Source organism: Erythrolamprus reginae, chromosome 1, assembly GCF_031021105.1.
Source record: "Erythrolamprus reginae isolate rEryReg1 chromosome 1, rEryReg1.hap1, whole genome shotgun sequence".
NCBI lineage: Eukaryota > Metazoa > Chordata > Lepidosauria > Squamata > Dipsadidae > Erythrolamprus > Erythrolamprus reginae.
Window position 1 is genome coordinate 94,128,060 of NC_091950.1, and position 15,847 is coordinate 94,143,906.

The 15,847-nt window shown below is 37.1% G+C and overlaps 1 protein-coding gene across 1 annotated transcript in view; it reads left to right on the plus strand.

Annotated features, from left to right (window-relative positions):
- The window catches only part of MYBPC3 (myosin binding protein C3), a 94,391-nt gene that overhangs the window by 32,857 nt on the left and 45,687 nt on the right, over positions 1–15,847 (plus strand). Inside the window, exons 13-17 of the mRNA XM_070742170.1 lie at positions 7,297–7,429; positions 7,902–7,904; positions 11,068–11,192; positions 14,292–14,397; positions 15,066–15,232. Of these exons, the coding sequence (XP_070598271.1) occupies positions 7,297–7,429; positions 7,902–7,904; positions 11,068–11,192; positions 14,292–14,397; positions 15,066–15,232 (534 nt within the window). The remainder of the gene's footprint in view (positions 1–7,296; positions 7,430–7,901; positions 7,905–11,067; positions 11,193–14,291; positions 14,398–15,065; positions 15,233–15,847) is intronic.

A 15,847-nucleotide genomic window follows, 5' to 3' on the forward strand; every position in this document is an offset into this window, starting at 1 on the left:
GAAAAGCAAGGAGGGTGGGGGCAGTCCTAATCTCTGGGGGGAGTTGATTCCAGAGGGCCGGGGCCGCCACAGAGAAGGCTCTTCCCTTGGGGCCCACCAGATGGCATTGTTTTGTCGATGGGACCCGGAGAAGGCCAACTCTGTGGGACCTGATCAGCCACTGGGATTCGTGCGGCAGAAGGCAGTCCCGAAGGTATTCTGGTCCGATGCCATGAAGGGCTTTATAGGTCATAACCAACACTTTGAATTGTGACCGGAAACTGATTGGCAGCCAGTGCAGGCTGCGGAGTGTTGATGAGACATGGGCATATCTAGGAAAGCCCATGATAGCTCTCGCAGCCGCATTCTGCATGATCTGAAGTTTCCGAACACTTTTCAAAGGTAGCCCCATGTAGAGAGCATTACAGTAGTCGAACCTCGAGGTGATGTGTTTTTATGTCTTACTCTATGATTACAATATACCTCTCTTCTTTCTACAATGTAGCTTGTCTAATCATCAAAATAATAAATTTATCTATCTTCACCAACAACACCTACATTGTGGATATCACCAAATCTCTCCATCTTTATCCAATATGTCATTCTTTCATTTAAAGTGGGCAGAGGGACTCTACTTTGGCAATACAGCAGCTACTTCCCATAGCAACCATTCCAGTTCGTCAACAAAACAGTGTAGGGTATTTCTGTAGTTCCAGGATGGCAATAGCTTCAGGCAAGGTACCAGCTAATTGGTATTTAATGCACTCTCCTCTTAATCCATGTTTTCAGCATTCAAAGGCTGCTTTATAAAGATAAGTGGAAGCTATAGTGGGAAAATGCCTTCCCTGTCTGTAATTTTTTTAAATGGGGAGAGAAGGAGAAGTAGCAAAGAATCAACTGAAAAAAGGTTGGGTGTAAAAGCAAGTAGATATTATATTATATTAAAATATTACCTAGATTGCAATAGAATTAAATCACTTCAAATGCTAGAGTGAAAGACAGAGATGAGGAACCAATGAAGAAGGTTCTTTCAGCTGTGGCGAGGGGGGCGTTTGCCCAGGTTCGCCTGGTGCACCAGTTGCTATGGTGACTCCCTATCTGGACCGGGACTCACTGCTCACAGTCACTCACGCCCTCATCACCTCGAGGTTCGACTTCAACAGATAGTTAGGACTGAAGAAGACTCAATTGCAACCAACCTGCCTTGCGTTGAGAACTTGTATACTGTATGAATGAGAAAGAGGGCTGAGAAAATATCTTGTGAGCCACCCCGAGTCTCCGGAGAAGGGTGGCATACAAATATACAAACCTAATTAGTCATCATCATCATCATCATCATCATCATCTACAGAACCCACCATCCTGGACACAAACTGCTTCAACTTACTATCAGAGCTGTACTGTAGGCAAGCTGACTCAATTCTTCAATTTGAAGTTACATTGACAGTTGCAAGTGCAGAGTTAATATCTTCCATCAGTGGGACAAGCCATTTCTTGCTTATGTTTTTTAAGGCTGGCAGTCTTTTTCGCTCTGCATTGGACCCTGCATGAGCAAGTATTTGGTCCTTCAGTTCTTGCTGCCTTTGTGTCATAGTGCCAAGTGTCTCATCTGCAACTTCTTGCTGTCTTTCCAAGTTTTCATCAGGTTCCAGTTGTGATAATAATAATAATGATAATCTACAGACCCCACCATCCTGGACACAAACTGCTTCAACTTCTCCTCTCAAGACGACGTTATAGGGTTGTGATAGCAAACCTATGGCATGCAAAACCTTCTCTATAGGTATATGTGCCATCTCCATCTGCTCTTCTGGTTTTCAGGATGCACATTGGTGCCGGCCAACTGGTCTTTGCATGTGTCGGAGTGTGCAGAAACCCAAAGACCAGCTGGCTAGCACATGCATGTGCAACCGATAGTAAAAGGCTTTAGAACCCACTACTGCAGGGGTGGTGCCCGGACAGTGGGGGAACACAGTGGGGTAGCGAAAATGGAGCTCCACCCCAGAGCACCCAATTTGCACTGAAAGAAGTTGGAAGAAAATGCAGGGCATCCTGCATAAGCCATGCCCACAGTGTGGTAGTAAAAATGTTGGTAGCCCTTCACTGCACTACTGGATTAGCCTCAAGAAAGATGTAACTGTTCTGAGAGAATAATTTGACTTATATACTGTAAATAAAATTATTGCAATACTCCTAACAGGCAAATATTGAATTCTAGCAATGCATTGTGGCAAAGACAATTGAATGAAATTGTCAATTATGTGCTTAATATCCATTTTTGGTAGTTATAAATTTACAAGATTTCCATTTGATATTTCAGCTGCTGCTGCTGAAGAGTATCGGGGAATGTAACAAAAACCTTTAATCAAAGTGAGAGAGTAATATGCTACAAATATATATATGCTACAATTATATATATTGATCTGTTCTGAAATACATGGTAAACAAGTTTAAAACTGTAGGAAAAATGGAGTGCAATTTTCATTGTAATATAAATTGGGATATATGGGAGAAAGTGTGGGGAACTAAATTTACCTTGTGTCATAATTTTAAAATTAATTTTTATAAAATGTTCCATCACTGGTATGTGACACCACTTAAATCGTCAAAAAATGTATAAGGGAATATCAAACCAGTGTTGGAGGTGTGAAAAGGAAGAGAGAAATTTTTATTTGCATGGTGTACTTGTGAAAAAGCAAAAAAAGGGTGCAAATTCATATAATTATGTAAAATGTATTGTGGATTAATATTACAATGAAACTGGAATTATCTTTACTGGGTTTTAGGAACAATGAATTAGAAAGATATGGGAAATCTACATTATATATAGTAACTGAAGATTATTATATGCACAAAGATGAAAAAAATCTAATACTACAGTAGTATTTCTTTCTTTTTTCATCTTTGTGCATATAATAATCTTTCTGCAGTTAATATAAAATTAACGGAGCTTGTGGAAATGGCAGAGTTCACCAGTTTGGTGAGGGGAAAAATAATAAAGAGTTTTTTAAAAGACTGGAAGCCTAAAATTGGTTTTTTTTGTTGAAACAAGAAAAGACTGAATTAATGGATTTGGACATTAAAAGGGGCCAAAGAGAAAGGTGGCAATTACTTAATAGAAGGAAGGGAGGAAGTCCTAAATCTCTGTATTCTTTCTTTTAAAATTTCTTTTCTTTTTCTTCTTTTCCTGTTTTGTTTTTCCCTTAATCTTCTTTGGATTTCGTATACTTTTATTGTACTAAAATTCTAATATATGTAAGATGATATATCGAACTGGGCAAAAGTAAACAAGAGCATGATAGAAGGGTAAAGTATTGAATAGATAGAAAGAAAGAAAGAAATCTGGAGTCAAATGGGTCAAAAGGTGGGTTTGGATTGGCAGAAAAACCTGTCTTGGTATTCTTCATACGAACGTTATAAATTTGATAACATTAAAACCTAAGCTAGCATTGGAATATTTCACAGAATAAAGTAGAATTGCCAAAATGTTTAGAGATTGTTGCGTGTTTGGCTAAACTTATAGCTATACTTTATATTTTTCTGACAAGTTCAACAATGGTTGAATTTCAAGCACTTAGATCAGTGGTTCCCAACCTTTCTTTGGTCATGCCCCACCTAAGCATCTCTAAAATCTTGACCCCACCACGCATGATATATCATTCTTATTATTCAAAAAATGAACTAATCACACGAAGGAAGCCTAAAAGGCCATTAACTAGGTTTAAACAAGATTCCAATTGCCCCCATTAAAAAATGAAATTGCCCCCCTGTGGGGCATTGGGAACCAGGGGTTAGATATCTGTGCAGCGCTTAAGGTTTTCTTAAATAGGGTCCCCCTGCAGAATATTTAGTGCTTCTATTCATGCATAAACTAGAAGTTGGGGAGCAATATTGCTACAAGATTGTTTACTAGGATCATATGCTTCTAAAGCTATGACAACTGAAGACAAGTATTATTCTTACACTGAAAAAGAAACGTTAGCTATTCTGTCTGATTTGTCAGTTTATTTATGAAAAGATTCCGAAGGCAGAAGAAGGCAGATTGTAACCTTTGAAGCATCTATATATCTATCAAATTTTAGGATTGAAAGGTGGCAGTTAATCTTACAAAAATACCAAATTGGAAACTACTCATAGACCCGGAAAGGAATTAATAAACATTGACATTTAATCATAGGGGAAGGGTCGGATCCTGGAGAAGCTGAACTAGCAGTGAATTTTATTAGGCCCAATCTGTTTATTATTCTAAACTGAGAGGCATTAAGGTAGATGCCAGCCTTCATTAAAGGATTCAGCAGTCAATCTTGGTGCTCTAGACCAGTGTTTCCCAACCTTGGCCACTTGAAGATATTTGGACTTCAACTTCCAGAATTCCCCAGCCAGCAAATGCTGGCTGCGGAATTCTGGGAATTGAAGTCCAGATATCTTCAGGTGGCCAAGGTTGGGAAACACTGCTCTAGACACTTCAGCCCTTATCCTGGAATAGGCTTATTATTTGGCTTAACCGCAACTCAGCTAAATCAAACTTTTTACTGCAAATTGGGATGAAGCTGTAGATATCCTTTTCACTGCAAAGCCGAAATGTTCATACTGTATATAATTATACCACGATTTTTGAATTTCAGATAATTATACCGGTATGAAATTAGCTGCCCCCATTGCTAGACCCTATCCTGGCTCTCCAATCTTGGTTTTGTTGAAAGGTGCTGCCTTGATTCCTTATTTGATTGCCTATCTGCAATTCCCTGCTCATCATCTCTGGGGCCCTTCCTATGTGGATGAAGGCAAATATACACGTCTCAGGATAATGTTGAAGGACCCAATCTGAATTGGTCAATAGGATTAGAGGTTCGGACTCGTGCTGGAGCCCATCCTCACGGAACTTCTCGATCTCAAATCTCAATGTACACATCCTGGAGATTGAGAAGTTTCCTGATGATGAGCATGAGCTCAAAAGCCATCATTGCTCCCAATGACTTGCTCAGATTGGATTCTTCCCGTGCCTTTATCTACCCTTCTTTTGTCATAATCCAATTGAATAACTTTTTAAAAGATCAGAATCAGTAATAAGAATGTAGTAAAAATCACTTTTATTTAGGATTTATCTTTATTATTATTATTATTATTATTATTATTATTTATTAGATTTGTATGCCGCCCTTCTCTGAAGACTCGGGGCAGCTCACAAGACATAATATAAAACAGTGCATATAAAAAAATCTAATTAATTAAAAACTACAAGCTAAAAACCCAATATCATCAGTCAGCCAATTCAATCACAGTCATACATCACAATTAGTGGTCAGGTGGTCAGTGGTCTTGATCTTTATCTAATTGCCCCATGCCTGGTGACATAAGTGAGTCTTGAGACTCTCGCGGAAGGCGAGGAAGGTGGGGGCAATGCTAATCTCTGGAGGGAGCTGATTCCAGAGGGCCAGGGCCACCACAGAGAAGGCTCTTCCCCTAGGCCTCACCAGACGACATTGGCTGGTCAACGGGACCTGAAGAAGGCCAACTCTGTGGGACCTAACCGGCCGCTGGGATTCATTCTTTCTTTGCTTTACATAGGCAAAATGTTTACTTTTGTATTGAATTTGAATGTTCTTTAATATCTAAAATCCGTTGCATGAAAATATTTTAAATGCAGACTTAAATGCAGGAGGATGAAAGGGATTTCTTGGGATTTCTTGTCATTCTTAAGCAAACCCAGATGACATTTTTGTTGTAGCATTTTCCTTTTAGGCATCGAATTTTAGCCTGCCTCTTTTTCCCCACCTACATTTCTACTTTTTTTCTTTTTTTAAAAAAATATTTTTTATTGAATTTATATACCGTACATTTAAAAACAGTACAAAAAAAGACACAAGCAACACAACAACATACACAACAAACAAAAAAGAAAAAGGAACAAGACAAAGTCAAACAAAACAAAACAATGCTGTCTATACTGACAGCTAAACATACCATCAGCTATATTAATTAACCTCTAGGCTTATCTTACGGCGTTTAATATCGATGGTAAATATTAAATTTATATGTTATATAGATAATATTCATATTTCCATGATTTCCCTTCAATACTATACTTCATGCTTAATTAATTTATTAATAGTAAAATCATATGTATATATTCCTATAGCTATTAGTAAAGGGTGAGATCAGTTCACTAGGTATAGCTTTCTTCTATTTCCTCTTTTTTAACCATTCATAGAATATGTTCCAAACTTCGTAAAATTCCGAGTCCTCCTTCTCGTTCAGATCCAGTGTTAGTTTATCAAGCTCTGCACATTCAAAATTTTTCTTAATTACAATGCTTTCAATTGGTACATCTTTGTTCGGTCGGGCTCTCTGGTAGAATCCTCCCGAAAATTCACAGGTACAAATTTCAGACACACACACATTTGAAAATTCAAAACAATGTTCTTTATAATGAAAATTCACTTAAACTAAGCCCTCTTTTGGTATAGCAAAGAGCACTCGTCTCCAAACAAACTGGTAATTGGTACAAGTCCCTTATCAGTTCTGAGATACTTAGCTTGCAGCTGTGAGGCAATTCACAGTCCTTTGAAACACCCTTTGCTCTGCTTTAGTTTCAAAGCGGGGGAAAAGCAACACACCAAGGTCGAAGTCAGCAAAGCAGGCATGAAACACAACGATCGGATAATCCTTCACAGTGGCCAAACCCACAGGCTGCTATTTATAGCAGCCTCACTAATTACCACAGCCCCACAGGTGGCCTCATTTTCTTTGATAATAATCTCTCAGTTGTTGCTGCCTATGCATCGCTCTCCGCATGCGTGGCTGTATCATTAACTCTTGTTCTGAATCCAAGGAGGAGCTAGATAATTGATCTCCTTCTGAGCTGTCTGCCACACTCTCCTCCTCCCTGTCACTCCTATCTTCTTGGTCAGAGGAGCCTTCATCATCAGATTCCACTGGGAGCAAAACAGGCCTGCGGCATGTGGATGTCTCCCCCACATCCACAGTCCTTGGGGCAGGAGCTGGGCCAGAACTAACCACAACAATCTTTATGCTTCCAATGCTGCAGAAGGCAAATCCTTGCTGCAGTTAGGATATGTTGTATGATATATTAATATTTTTTTCCATTTTTGGGTCAATGATTCCTAATAGGAAAATTTCTGGTTTCATATTTACTTTTTCTACTAAAGTTTCTACCTTTTTTTCGTATCACAGGTTAAAAAAACCCTAGAATGACTTTTGATTAATAGAGTCAGGAGGTCTCCTTTTGGTAGTATCTGAGTTATGGAATGTATTCAGATCACATGAATCTTAATTTTAAACCCATTTTGTCCGCAGCATTTCAGAAGAGGTTGGATCCAGCATATCAAGTTGACAAAGGGCAGAAAATCAAATTAGTAGTGGAACTTGCTAACCCAGATGCGGAAGTTAAATGGCTCAAGAATGGACAAGAGATCCAAGTGAGTGGCAGGTAATCAAGAGAACAAAATGAAAGCATTTGGATTAGTATTATACAGCAATATAAAATGTTATATAGCTATAATGTGGAATATAGGAAACCTAGTCATCACCAAAAACTGAGAAAGAAGGAGATTTCATCAGAATGGAGAGGGAGAAAAAATTGCAACCAGGAGGCATCTAGGGGTGGTGGAGGTCAAAAAAAGTCAAGTTTGTGATTGCAACTATATAATCCCATTTTTATGTGCCACTCAAATAAGGACTGGGCTTTAATTGTACGGTGACGGCTATGATCTTGAATCTTTTGATACTGCTACCCACTCACTCCAATATCGTCAAACGCTATAAGCAGCTGAGAGAATGAGGTGGGATTAATGTTTACTATATTGTAAGACTGTTAATTCGTGTAGTTTTTCATGCCTCATTTTTCTCTTTCCTCTACCCATCTCTACCTTGAACGAATACCATCCATCATTTGTTCTTAGCAAGTAAGTCCTCATATTGCAATTCTTGTTTCTACTTTACTTCATCTACAATATAGCAAAGGATATATTTTTGCTGAGTTTTTCCTCCTATAGTTTTCAGGTAGAAGGGCTGAAATTATAAATGAATCAGTCTAGTTTTGAAGTCTTCTAATAAAAGTTTGAATATCTTTGAACTAATGCTAACATACTGCATGATCACTTGGCCATCTAACATAAAACCTCTGTCTTATTAAGCAATGTATGAAGATGCTAGTGGTTTTTATTTGCAACTTGAATAACTGCTATATGTTTGTTTTCATGCATATCCCAAGGAATAGATGAGTTCCTTAGCATCTTTTGCACATTTATTTATTTATTTATTCATTCATTCATTCATTCATTCATTCATTTATTAGATTTTTATGCCGCCCTTCTCGAGGGGACTCAGGATGGCATAGAATTGTTACCTAGATCAGGATGAGGCAGCAGTGAAGTCTACTTACCCTCCCTACAGGTTCATCCTCTGCGCATGCGCAGAGGGTTAAAAAAAAGAAAATAGCAACGTCTGGATGGGCGGACGGAGCCTCACGGTGCTGTCGCCACCAGTTGTCCGAACCACGGGCCGCCACCAGTACTGGTATGCTGGTACCAGGCTGAACCAGTATCATTTCACCCCTGGAATGAGGATATATTAATTCATATGCAATTCTTTTTGGGTAAGGAGCATTATGCAAAGCACATAAATGAGGAATGAAATAATGAGATAAGCCAATCGTTAGCAGCAGGGAGGGCACAGGACCATCCAAGCATTGTTAGATTATATTTATTAAAGAGAAAACCCTAAAGAAAGAGAAGCAGTTTGTTGCAGGTAGCTGCTTCTTTTTCGTTAGGTTTCTCTCTTTAATAAATATTATATAAAAGAAAATCTGCTGAGTTATTTAACACTGAGCCCCAGGAAAGAAAGCATACATTACAGCAAGGGAATTAAGGCACAAAATAAGAGAAAGAGAAGGAAATACAGCTACAGTAAATATAGTTTATCCCAAACCACTCAACTTTACCAATCCATACATTTGCCCTTGAAAACAGTCTTGGTTATCACTGTGCCTATGCCCCAAGTCATACAGTATATTTACTTTTTCTCTCCTCTTTTTTTGAGGATCCCATCAACTTTATCTCAATCCATTCGTTTCGTTCATTTGTTTTATGCCTTTTCTTGATTCAGTCTCTCAGTCCCCTGCAATTTATTTCTTTAATATTGATCATTCTTGCATTAAATCTTAAATGCATTTGACACTATTGATTCCTCAACCTAGCACTTCTTGTTTTGCCACATATATCTTAAGTATATTTCCCCTGCAGTCAGTTTACTTCTATGATGTTCTTCAGAATGCAGGCAATTATTGCCATATAAACAAGTTTCCCCTTCTCTTGATAAATATCCATTCCTTGCCATCAAATATACGTTACCTATCATTTTTCTATAGTATTCACAATATTGTCTTAACATTTCTCCATCCGTCTTCCCTTCTTTGATAAAGATTTTACCAGGGAACCTAAATCCATCTCTTTGCTTCGATTTGTCATCATTATTTGTTCACACAGTTTCTGCAGCTACACACAACTTTATTGCTCATTATACATTAATTTTCACCTCCATGTTCCTCCCCATATTATGCAATCTAACATTCCTTTCAAATCATTTGGATTACGAGCTAACCACATTTCAGCACCTCCATTCTGTATTCATAATTATGCATAGCTTCATATCCATAGTAATACACCTCCAATTTCACCATAAGCATTTCTTACATTTTTATTCATGAATACATTAAAAAAAAATGCCTAGTGGTTTATCACAAATCCTCGTGCTGAGAGTTAAGCCATCTGCCAAGGAGAGCTTTTATTATCTTGTACACTTTAGTTTTATTTGCATATATATGCCATTCTTACTGCATTCAGCACTCAACCATCATGTTTACACAAAATATTCCACCATTCAAGCTATTGTTCTTTAAATTGCAATAAGTTTTATTTCCCACATTCATACAGATCTTGTTTGTTTTGACTATGTGTGAAGTTGCAATACCGCCTTTCAATTTGTGTTGAGAAACAACAATTTTCTTCCAATTATCAGGAACAGACAAATCTTAACACAAGCTAAACAAATCACGCTATTACTTTATATGTAAATCATATCCATATTTTAATTTCCATATTACCCTAATTTTACCATCCATGCTTGTGGTTTTATAATTTTATTAAAAATTATATGCATATGGCTTTATAAATTTTGCTTTAAAAATTACAATTTTTCAAGGTTCCCACAGCAAGTATTACTTTCTTTTCATCTTTTTTTCTTGAACATTAACATATATAGCATTCCCTTGTGATTTGTTTGTTTGTTTATATGTTTATTAAATGTATAAGCTGCCTAACTTACTCAAAGAAGCTTTGATCTCTCACTATCATTCCTATACAAATGTCTAAAACACTCCTACTAAGAATTCCTTCCCTTGAATTCCATCCCAAATTATTTCAACACTTTTATTAATTTTATTATTATTAATTACCCACTCCACTCTGCTGGAAGCTTCTTATTTAATGGGTTTTTTGCCTACTCCCATTCCCCTACTCCCAATATCACTGCATTTTCTTTTCCTTTTAAAAATGTAACTGTTCCTTGTTCTTGTATTTTCAATTATCTTTTATCTTTGTTCTCTACACACTATTATCTTTTATCTTTGTTCTCCACACACTATATAGAACCTATGCATGTGAACATAGCTGATCAAAAATACCCTGGAATCTAGATGTTAGGGTTTTTTTTTAAATTCCATTTCCATTTTTTTAACATAATTTTTATGATGAAATTTTAAAAGATCAAAACTAATGAGAACTGTGGAAAAAAGTAAGAATAAAAAAAATAGAATGTCCTTTCCAATTTTCTTTACAGCGGTAAGTACAAATACAAAATTATTTCTATGACTGAAAAAAACCCTCCCATTTTTTCTAACCATCAAAACTGTAAATCATAATTTTGTTTTATTTTTTTGTTCTATTGCACACAAAGATTTTAGAAGAGGTTGCTAATCAGCAATAAATATAAATATTGTCTTTTCTATAATCAAGGAAGTCAGTTTAGCCATCTCTGCAAGTTCCATCATCTTCATTTGCATTTCTCTAGATATATTTTTGAATCTCTGGGAAATAAAAGGATCTTGACCATAAACCACTGCTCATTGGCTGATGACGCAGCATATCAGTGCGTGATTGGGGAAGAGAAGACTTTCACGGAACTGTTTGTAAGAGGTGAATGACTTATTATTGTTGTTGGGTTGGACTATGAGATGTGCAGACAAAGACCTAGATTATAATTCAAACATTTCGAGCAACACCCTGAAATCTTACATTTTGTGCAGCTGCAATAACCCAATGTTATTTTTGGCAACAGTTTGTGTGTGTGTGTGTGTGTGTGTGTGTGTGTGTGTAAACCTTCTCTGTTTTCTCCACTATTTCCTGAACTTGAGAAAATTTATGTATGTCTATATTTGCCGTGTTTTTACCTACTGCAAGGCACTATAAATATTTCTGCTTCTCTAATGAATATGAAATACCCCATGAGATTGTCAAATATTTGAATTCTCTGAGGAAGCTATTTAACAGGTTATTGTGAACCTGAAAGTCTTCTCATTTGATACTTAGCCACATTGAATGAAGTGACATTTACTGTACTTCCAACTATGTATTTAAGATGGGTTTGCAGAATGTTATTCTGTGTACCTTGAGAAAAAGATAAAATACAAAGGTATCGTGTGAGATGTTTTTTAAAAAACATGAGTCAGTATCACAATTACTGTATATTAAAATGAAAATCAACACAACTAAAATCAGTTGTGCAGATTCCATATGGTATTCCTTTATTACTCGAGCTAGAGACTATTAGAATTGAATTAGAATTGAAATACGAAACCATTTTAGATATCTTCTTTTAGAATAAATTAAAAAGATAATGATTTACATTCAAGGTTAGAGCTTCCATTTAAAGGAGAATAAAGAAGCATAGTAATTCTATAAACATACAGTTGGTGTGTAGCTGTGTTAGTGTTGACTATTATGGGCAGGAGGTTTTGGTTTACAACTAAAAATTAAACAGTATGATTCAAACCATCAATTCTAAATGCCTCTTACTTTTTTCAGTTATGTCCTTTCATCTTCTCAGCCAAAGAAACAGCTTTCAATTCTTTCTGAAACAAACATGATAATTATAGGGCTGGAGGAAAGGAAGAGAAATAATGAAGGAAGAGTAAAAAAAAAAGGTGGCATATACCTTTTTCAAAAGTTTAGTTTGAAAACAGAGAAGTGGGAATAAGATAGTATAAGATGAGTTTTTACTTGTTTCACAGGAATGTGACCTAGCTCAACCTTTCCCACATACAAAGCCCATATAGAGGTTGGATTTAATTGAAGGTGACTTGAGTTGCAGCTGAAGACTGTTTGAGTGGGTCACATCTGAAGTAATTGCTGGTGAGCTCTTAGTATGAAAGAATGTGGTCTTGACCTTGGAAATAAGAAAGGAATAACTATGGGAAATGGGAAAGGAATAATTGTTAAAGGAAGAATTTCAGAAAAGATGAAAGATTCTAAATAATCTTACCTTATATTGCTTTTAGTGTAAAAATATAGTAGGAGAAACCTTGACAGAAACTTTCAGGGTAGTGATTTCTGACAGTCTCAAAATGGGTGAGCAGTGTGGTCGGGCGGTAGGAAAAGCAAGTAGGATGCTTGGCTGCATAGCTAGAGGTATAACAAGCAGGAAGAGGGAGATTGTGATCCCCTTATATAGAGCGCTGGTGAGACCACATTTGGAGTACTGTGTTCAGTTCTGGAGACCTCACCTACAAAAAGATATTGACAAAATTGAACGGGTCCAAAGACGGGCTACAAGAATGGTGGAAGGTCTTAAGCATAAAACGTATCAGGAAAGACTTCATGAACTCAATCTGTATAGTCTGGAGGACAGAAGGAAAAGGGGGGGACATGATCGAAACATTTAAATATGTTAAAGGGTTAAATAAGGTTCAGGAGGGAAGTGTTTTTAATAGGAAAGTGAACACAAGAACAAGGGGACACAATCTGAAGTTAGTTGGGGGAAAGATCAAAGGCAACATGAGAAAATATTATTTTACTGAAAGAGTAGTAGATCCTTGGAACAAACTTCCAGCAGACGTGATTGGTAAATCCACAGTAACTGAATTTAAACATGCCTGGGATAAACATATATCCATTGTAAGATAAAATACAGGAAATAGTATAAGGGCAGACTAGATGGACCATGAGGTCTTTTTCTGCCATCAGTCTTCTATGTTTCTATGTTTCTATGTCAGCCTTTCAAGGTAAGGGAGATCATGAAACAGAAAAAGCAGAGATTCCAGAAATGCTTTTTAAGTTGCCGAGTAGGTAAGCAGTATCTTGAAAGCCTGTCAGAATTTCTCTGTTTCATATCATACCAAACAAAATTGAGGCAGTGTTGAGTTGACAGTAATGTTGTCCAAAACTTCTCCTTAACAGTCTGCTTATTCCTTTCCTCTTCCTAAGGCCAGGTGTACATTCCTTCACATTATTTTGAGCAATGCTGAGTTTGGCTACCATTTTTAATTATTGTATTGTCTTCTGGTTGTTTTATGAATGTTGTGGAACATTAAAACAGCAAGATCCATCTGTTTGATACTAGTGGATATACTAGGAAAAAGATTAAGTGAGACAAAAGGGTAATGACAGCATCCAAGAGTATCAGATGTTACTATCATCCTCAATTCCACTATAACATTGTATGACTATAAGTACAACCAAGACAAAAAAAGTCACTGTTGTGAAAGAAAAAGGACAATGTGCAAAATATTGTCAAAAACTTAGGTTTTGGAAGAAAATAAGAGAAAAAACTGGGACCCATTGTTATTCTTTTCTGTTCTTCTCTTTTGTCTGAGGTTTTTGTGAACTTCATGCTCTTCAATGGCACAGGAATATGCTATCCTTAGCATGGTCTTGAAGAAAAAATATTCCACGTGAATGTAATGAAGAAGAAACAAATGCTAAAGTTTTAAATTATCTTCACTTTCTGTAATGGGATGTATTGAGGAGGTGGATCCCACAGGGAAGGGGGTGCATACCAAAAGAATAAGAAATAACTCAATCTAAATATTTTGTGTGAGGGAAAGATATCAAAGCAGCCACTCCCTGGAGTGTATGGAAGATGCAGTTAGTAGAGTGCTCAGTTTGACAAGATTCTGTCTGTAGGGTAGAAACAATAAAGAATTCAGCTTGGAAGAATCACCATGAATCAATCTTAGTTTTTAGGCCTGTGACTGTCATATTCTCCATTCTGAAATCAAGTTCTCATTCCATTTCTAGAGCCTCCCATTCTGATTACTCGTTCTCTGGAAGACCACGTGGTCACAGTTGGAGAAAGAGTGGAGTTTGAAGCTGAGGTGTCTGAAGATGGGGCTACTGTGAAATGGTAAAGTAAAGGGGGTGGAAGGAAAACCTTCACAGTTGAGGATGAGCTATACCCTAAACTGGCCAAGGAGCTTTATTTTAAAAGATTTCCTCTGATTGAGCTCAACTTTTGATGATTTCAGGGACATGCATATTTGGTCTCCTTGGCAGCAACACAAAAGCATCTTCATATTCTTCTTCTAGAATTTTATCCTGGCTTCCTAGTCAAGACTACTGTTCTGGTATTACCCAATGGTCTTCCATCAAATACCCAACTAATTCCATCTACTTAATTTTTTTGAACTCAAAGTTTTTAAAAAGAGTGGAATCATGTTTCAGAATACCAGAGAACAAAAAACCTATGGGTAGTCGCCATCTGTCTTATAGGGTTGGAAAAGTGAGCTGAGATCATAAGGCTGTAGGGAAGGAAAAGGGCCTTAAGTGACTTCTTCAGAAAGAGCCACTTGCCGTTCCTTCTGGGGGGAAACCAGCTCGTCCCCTTGTGTCTTACCTTAGGAAGCGGGTGAGCATGTCCTACAATAGAGCAGGTAAATTGGCAGGCCAACTAATACACTGCAGTAGAATATTGGTCTCCTGGCTAATGTAACAGCGCTATACGTGAAATAATAATAATAATAATAATAATAATAATAATAATAATAATCACAATGATTTTTTGATATCCAACAGGGAAAAAGATGGTGTAGAGCTTACTCGAGGAGAGGCATTCAAATATCGGTTCAAAACGGATGGTAAAAAGCACTACCTCATTATCAATGAGTCCACCAAGGAAGATAATGGGCATTACAAAGTCAAAACTAATGGTGGGGAGTCTGTTGCAGAGTTGATTGTGCAAGGTGAGAAATCAATAAGCATATGCTTTTTAAAATGTGTATGGAGATTGGTGATGGCCTTCTCTGTAACAGCTGTAATAATTAGTAATAGAATAGTTACTTTTGCATTGTATGTTAATCAGGCATTACACACTGCTCAAAAAAATAAAGGGAACACTCAAATAACACATCCTAGATCTGAATGAATGAAGTATCCTCTTTGAATACTTTGTTCTGTAAAATGTTGAATGTGCTGACAACAAAATTAAATTGATTGTCAATCAGTGTTGCTGCCTAAGTGGACAGTTTGATTTCACAGAAGTTTGATTTTGCTTGGAATTATATTCTGTTGTTTAAGTGTTCTCTTTATTTTTTTGAGCAGTATATGTTGATTTTGGATGTAACCAGTGAAGGGCTACCAAAATTTTTACTACCACACTGTGGGTGTGGCTTATGCAGGATGCCCTGCATTTTCTTTCAACACCTTTCAGTGCAAATTGGGTGCTCTGGGTGGAGCTCCATTTTCACTACCCCACTGTGGTCCACCTCTGGATGAAACACATACAGTGGTACCACATCTTACGAACGCCTCTTCTAACAAACTTTTCAAGAACTTTTCAAGAACCCGGTGTTTAAGAT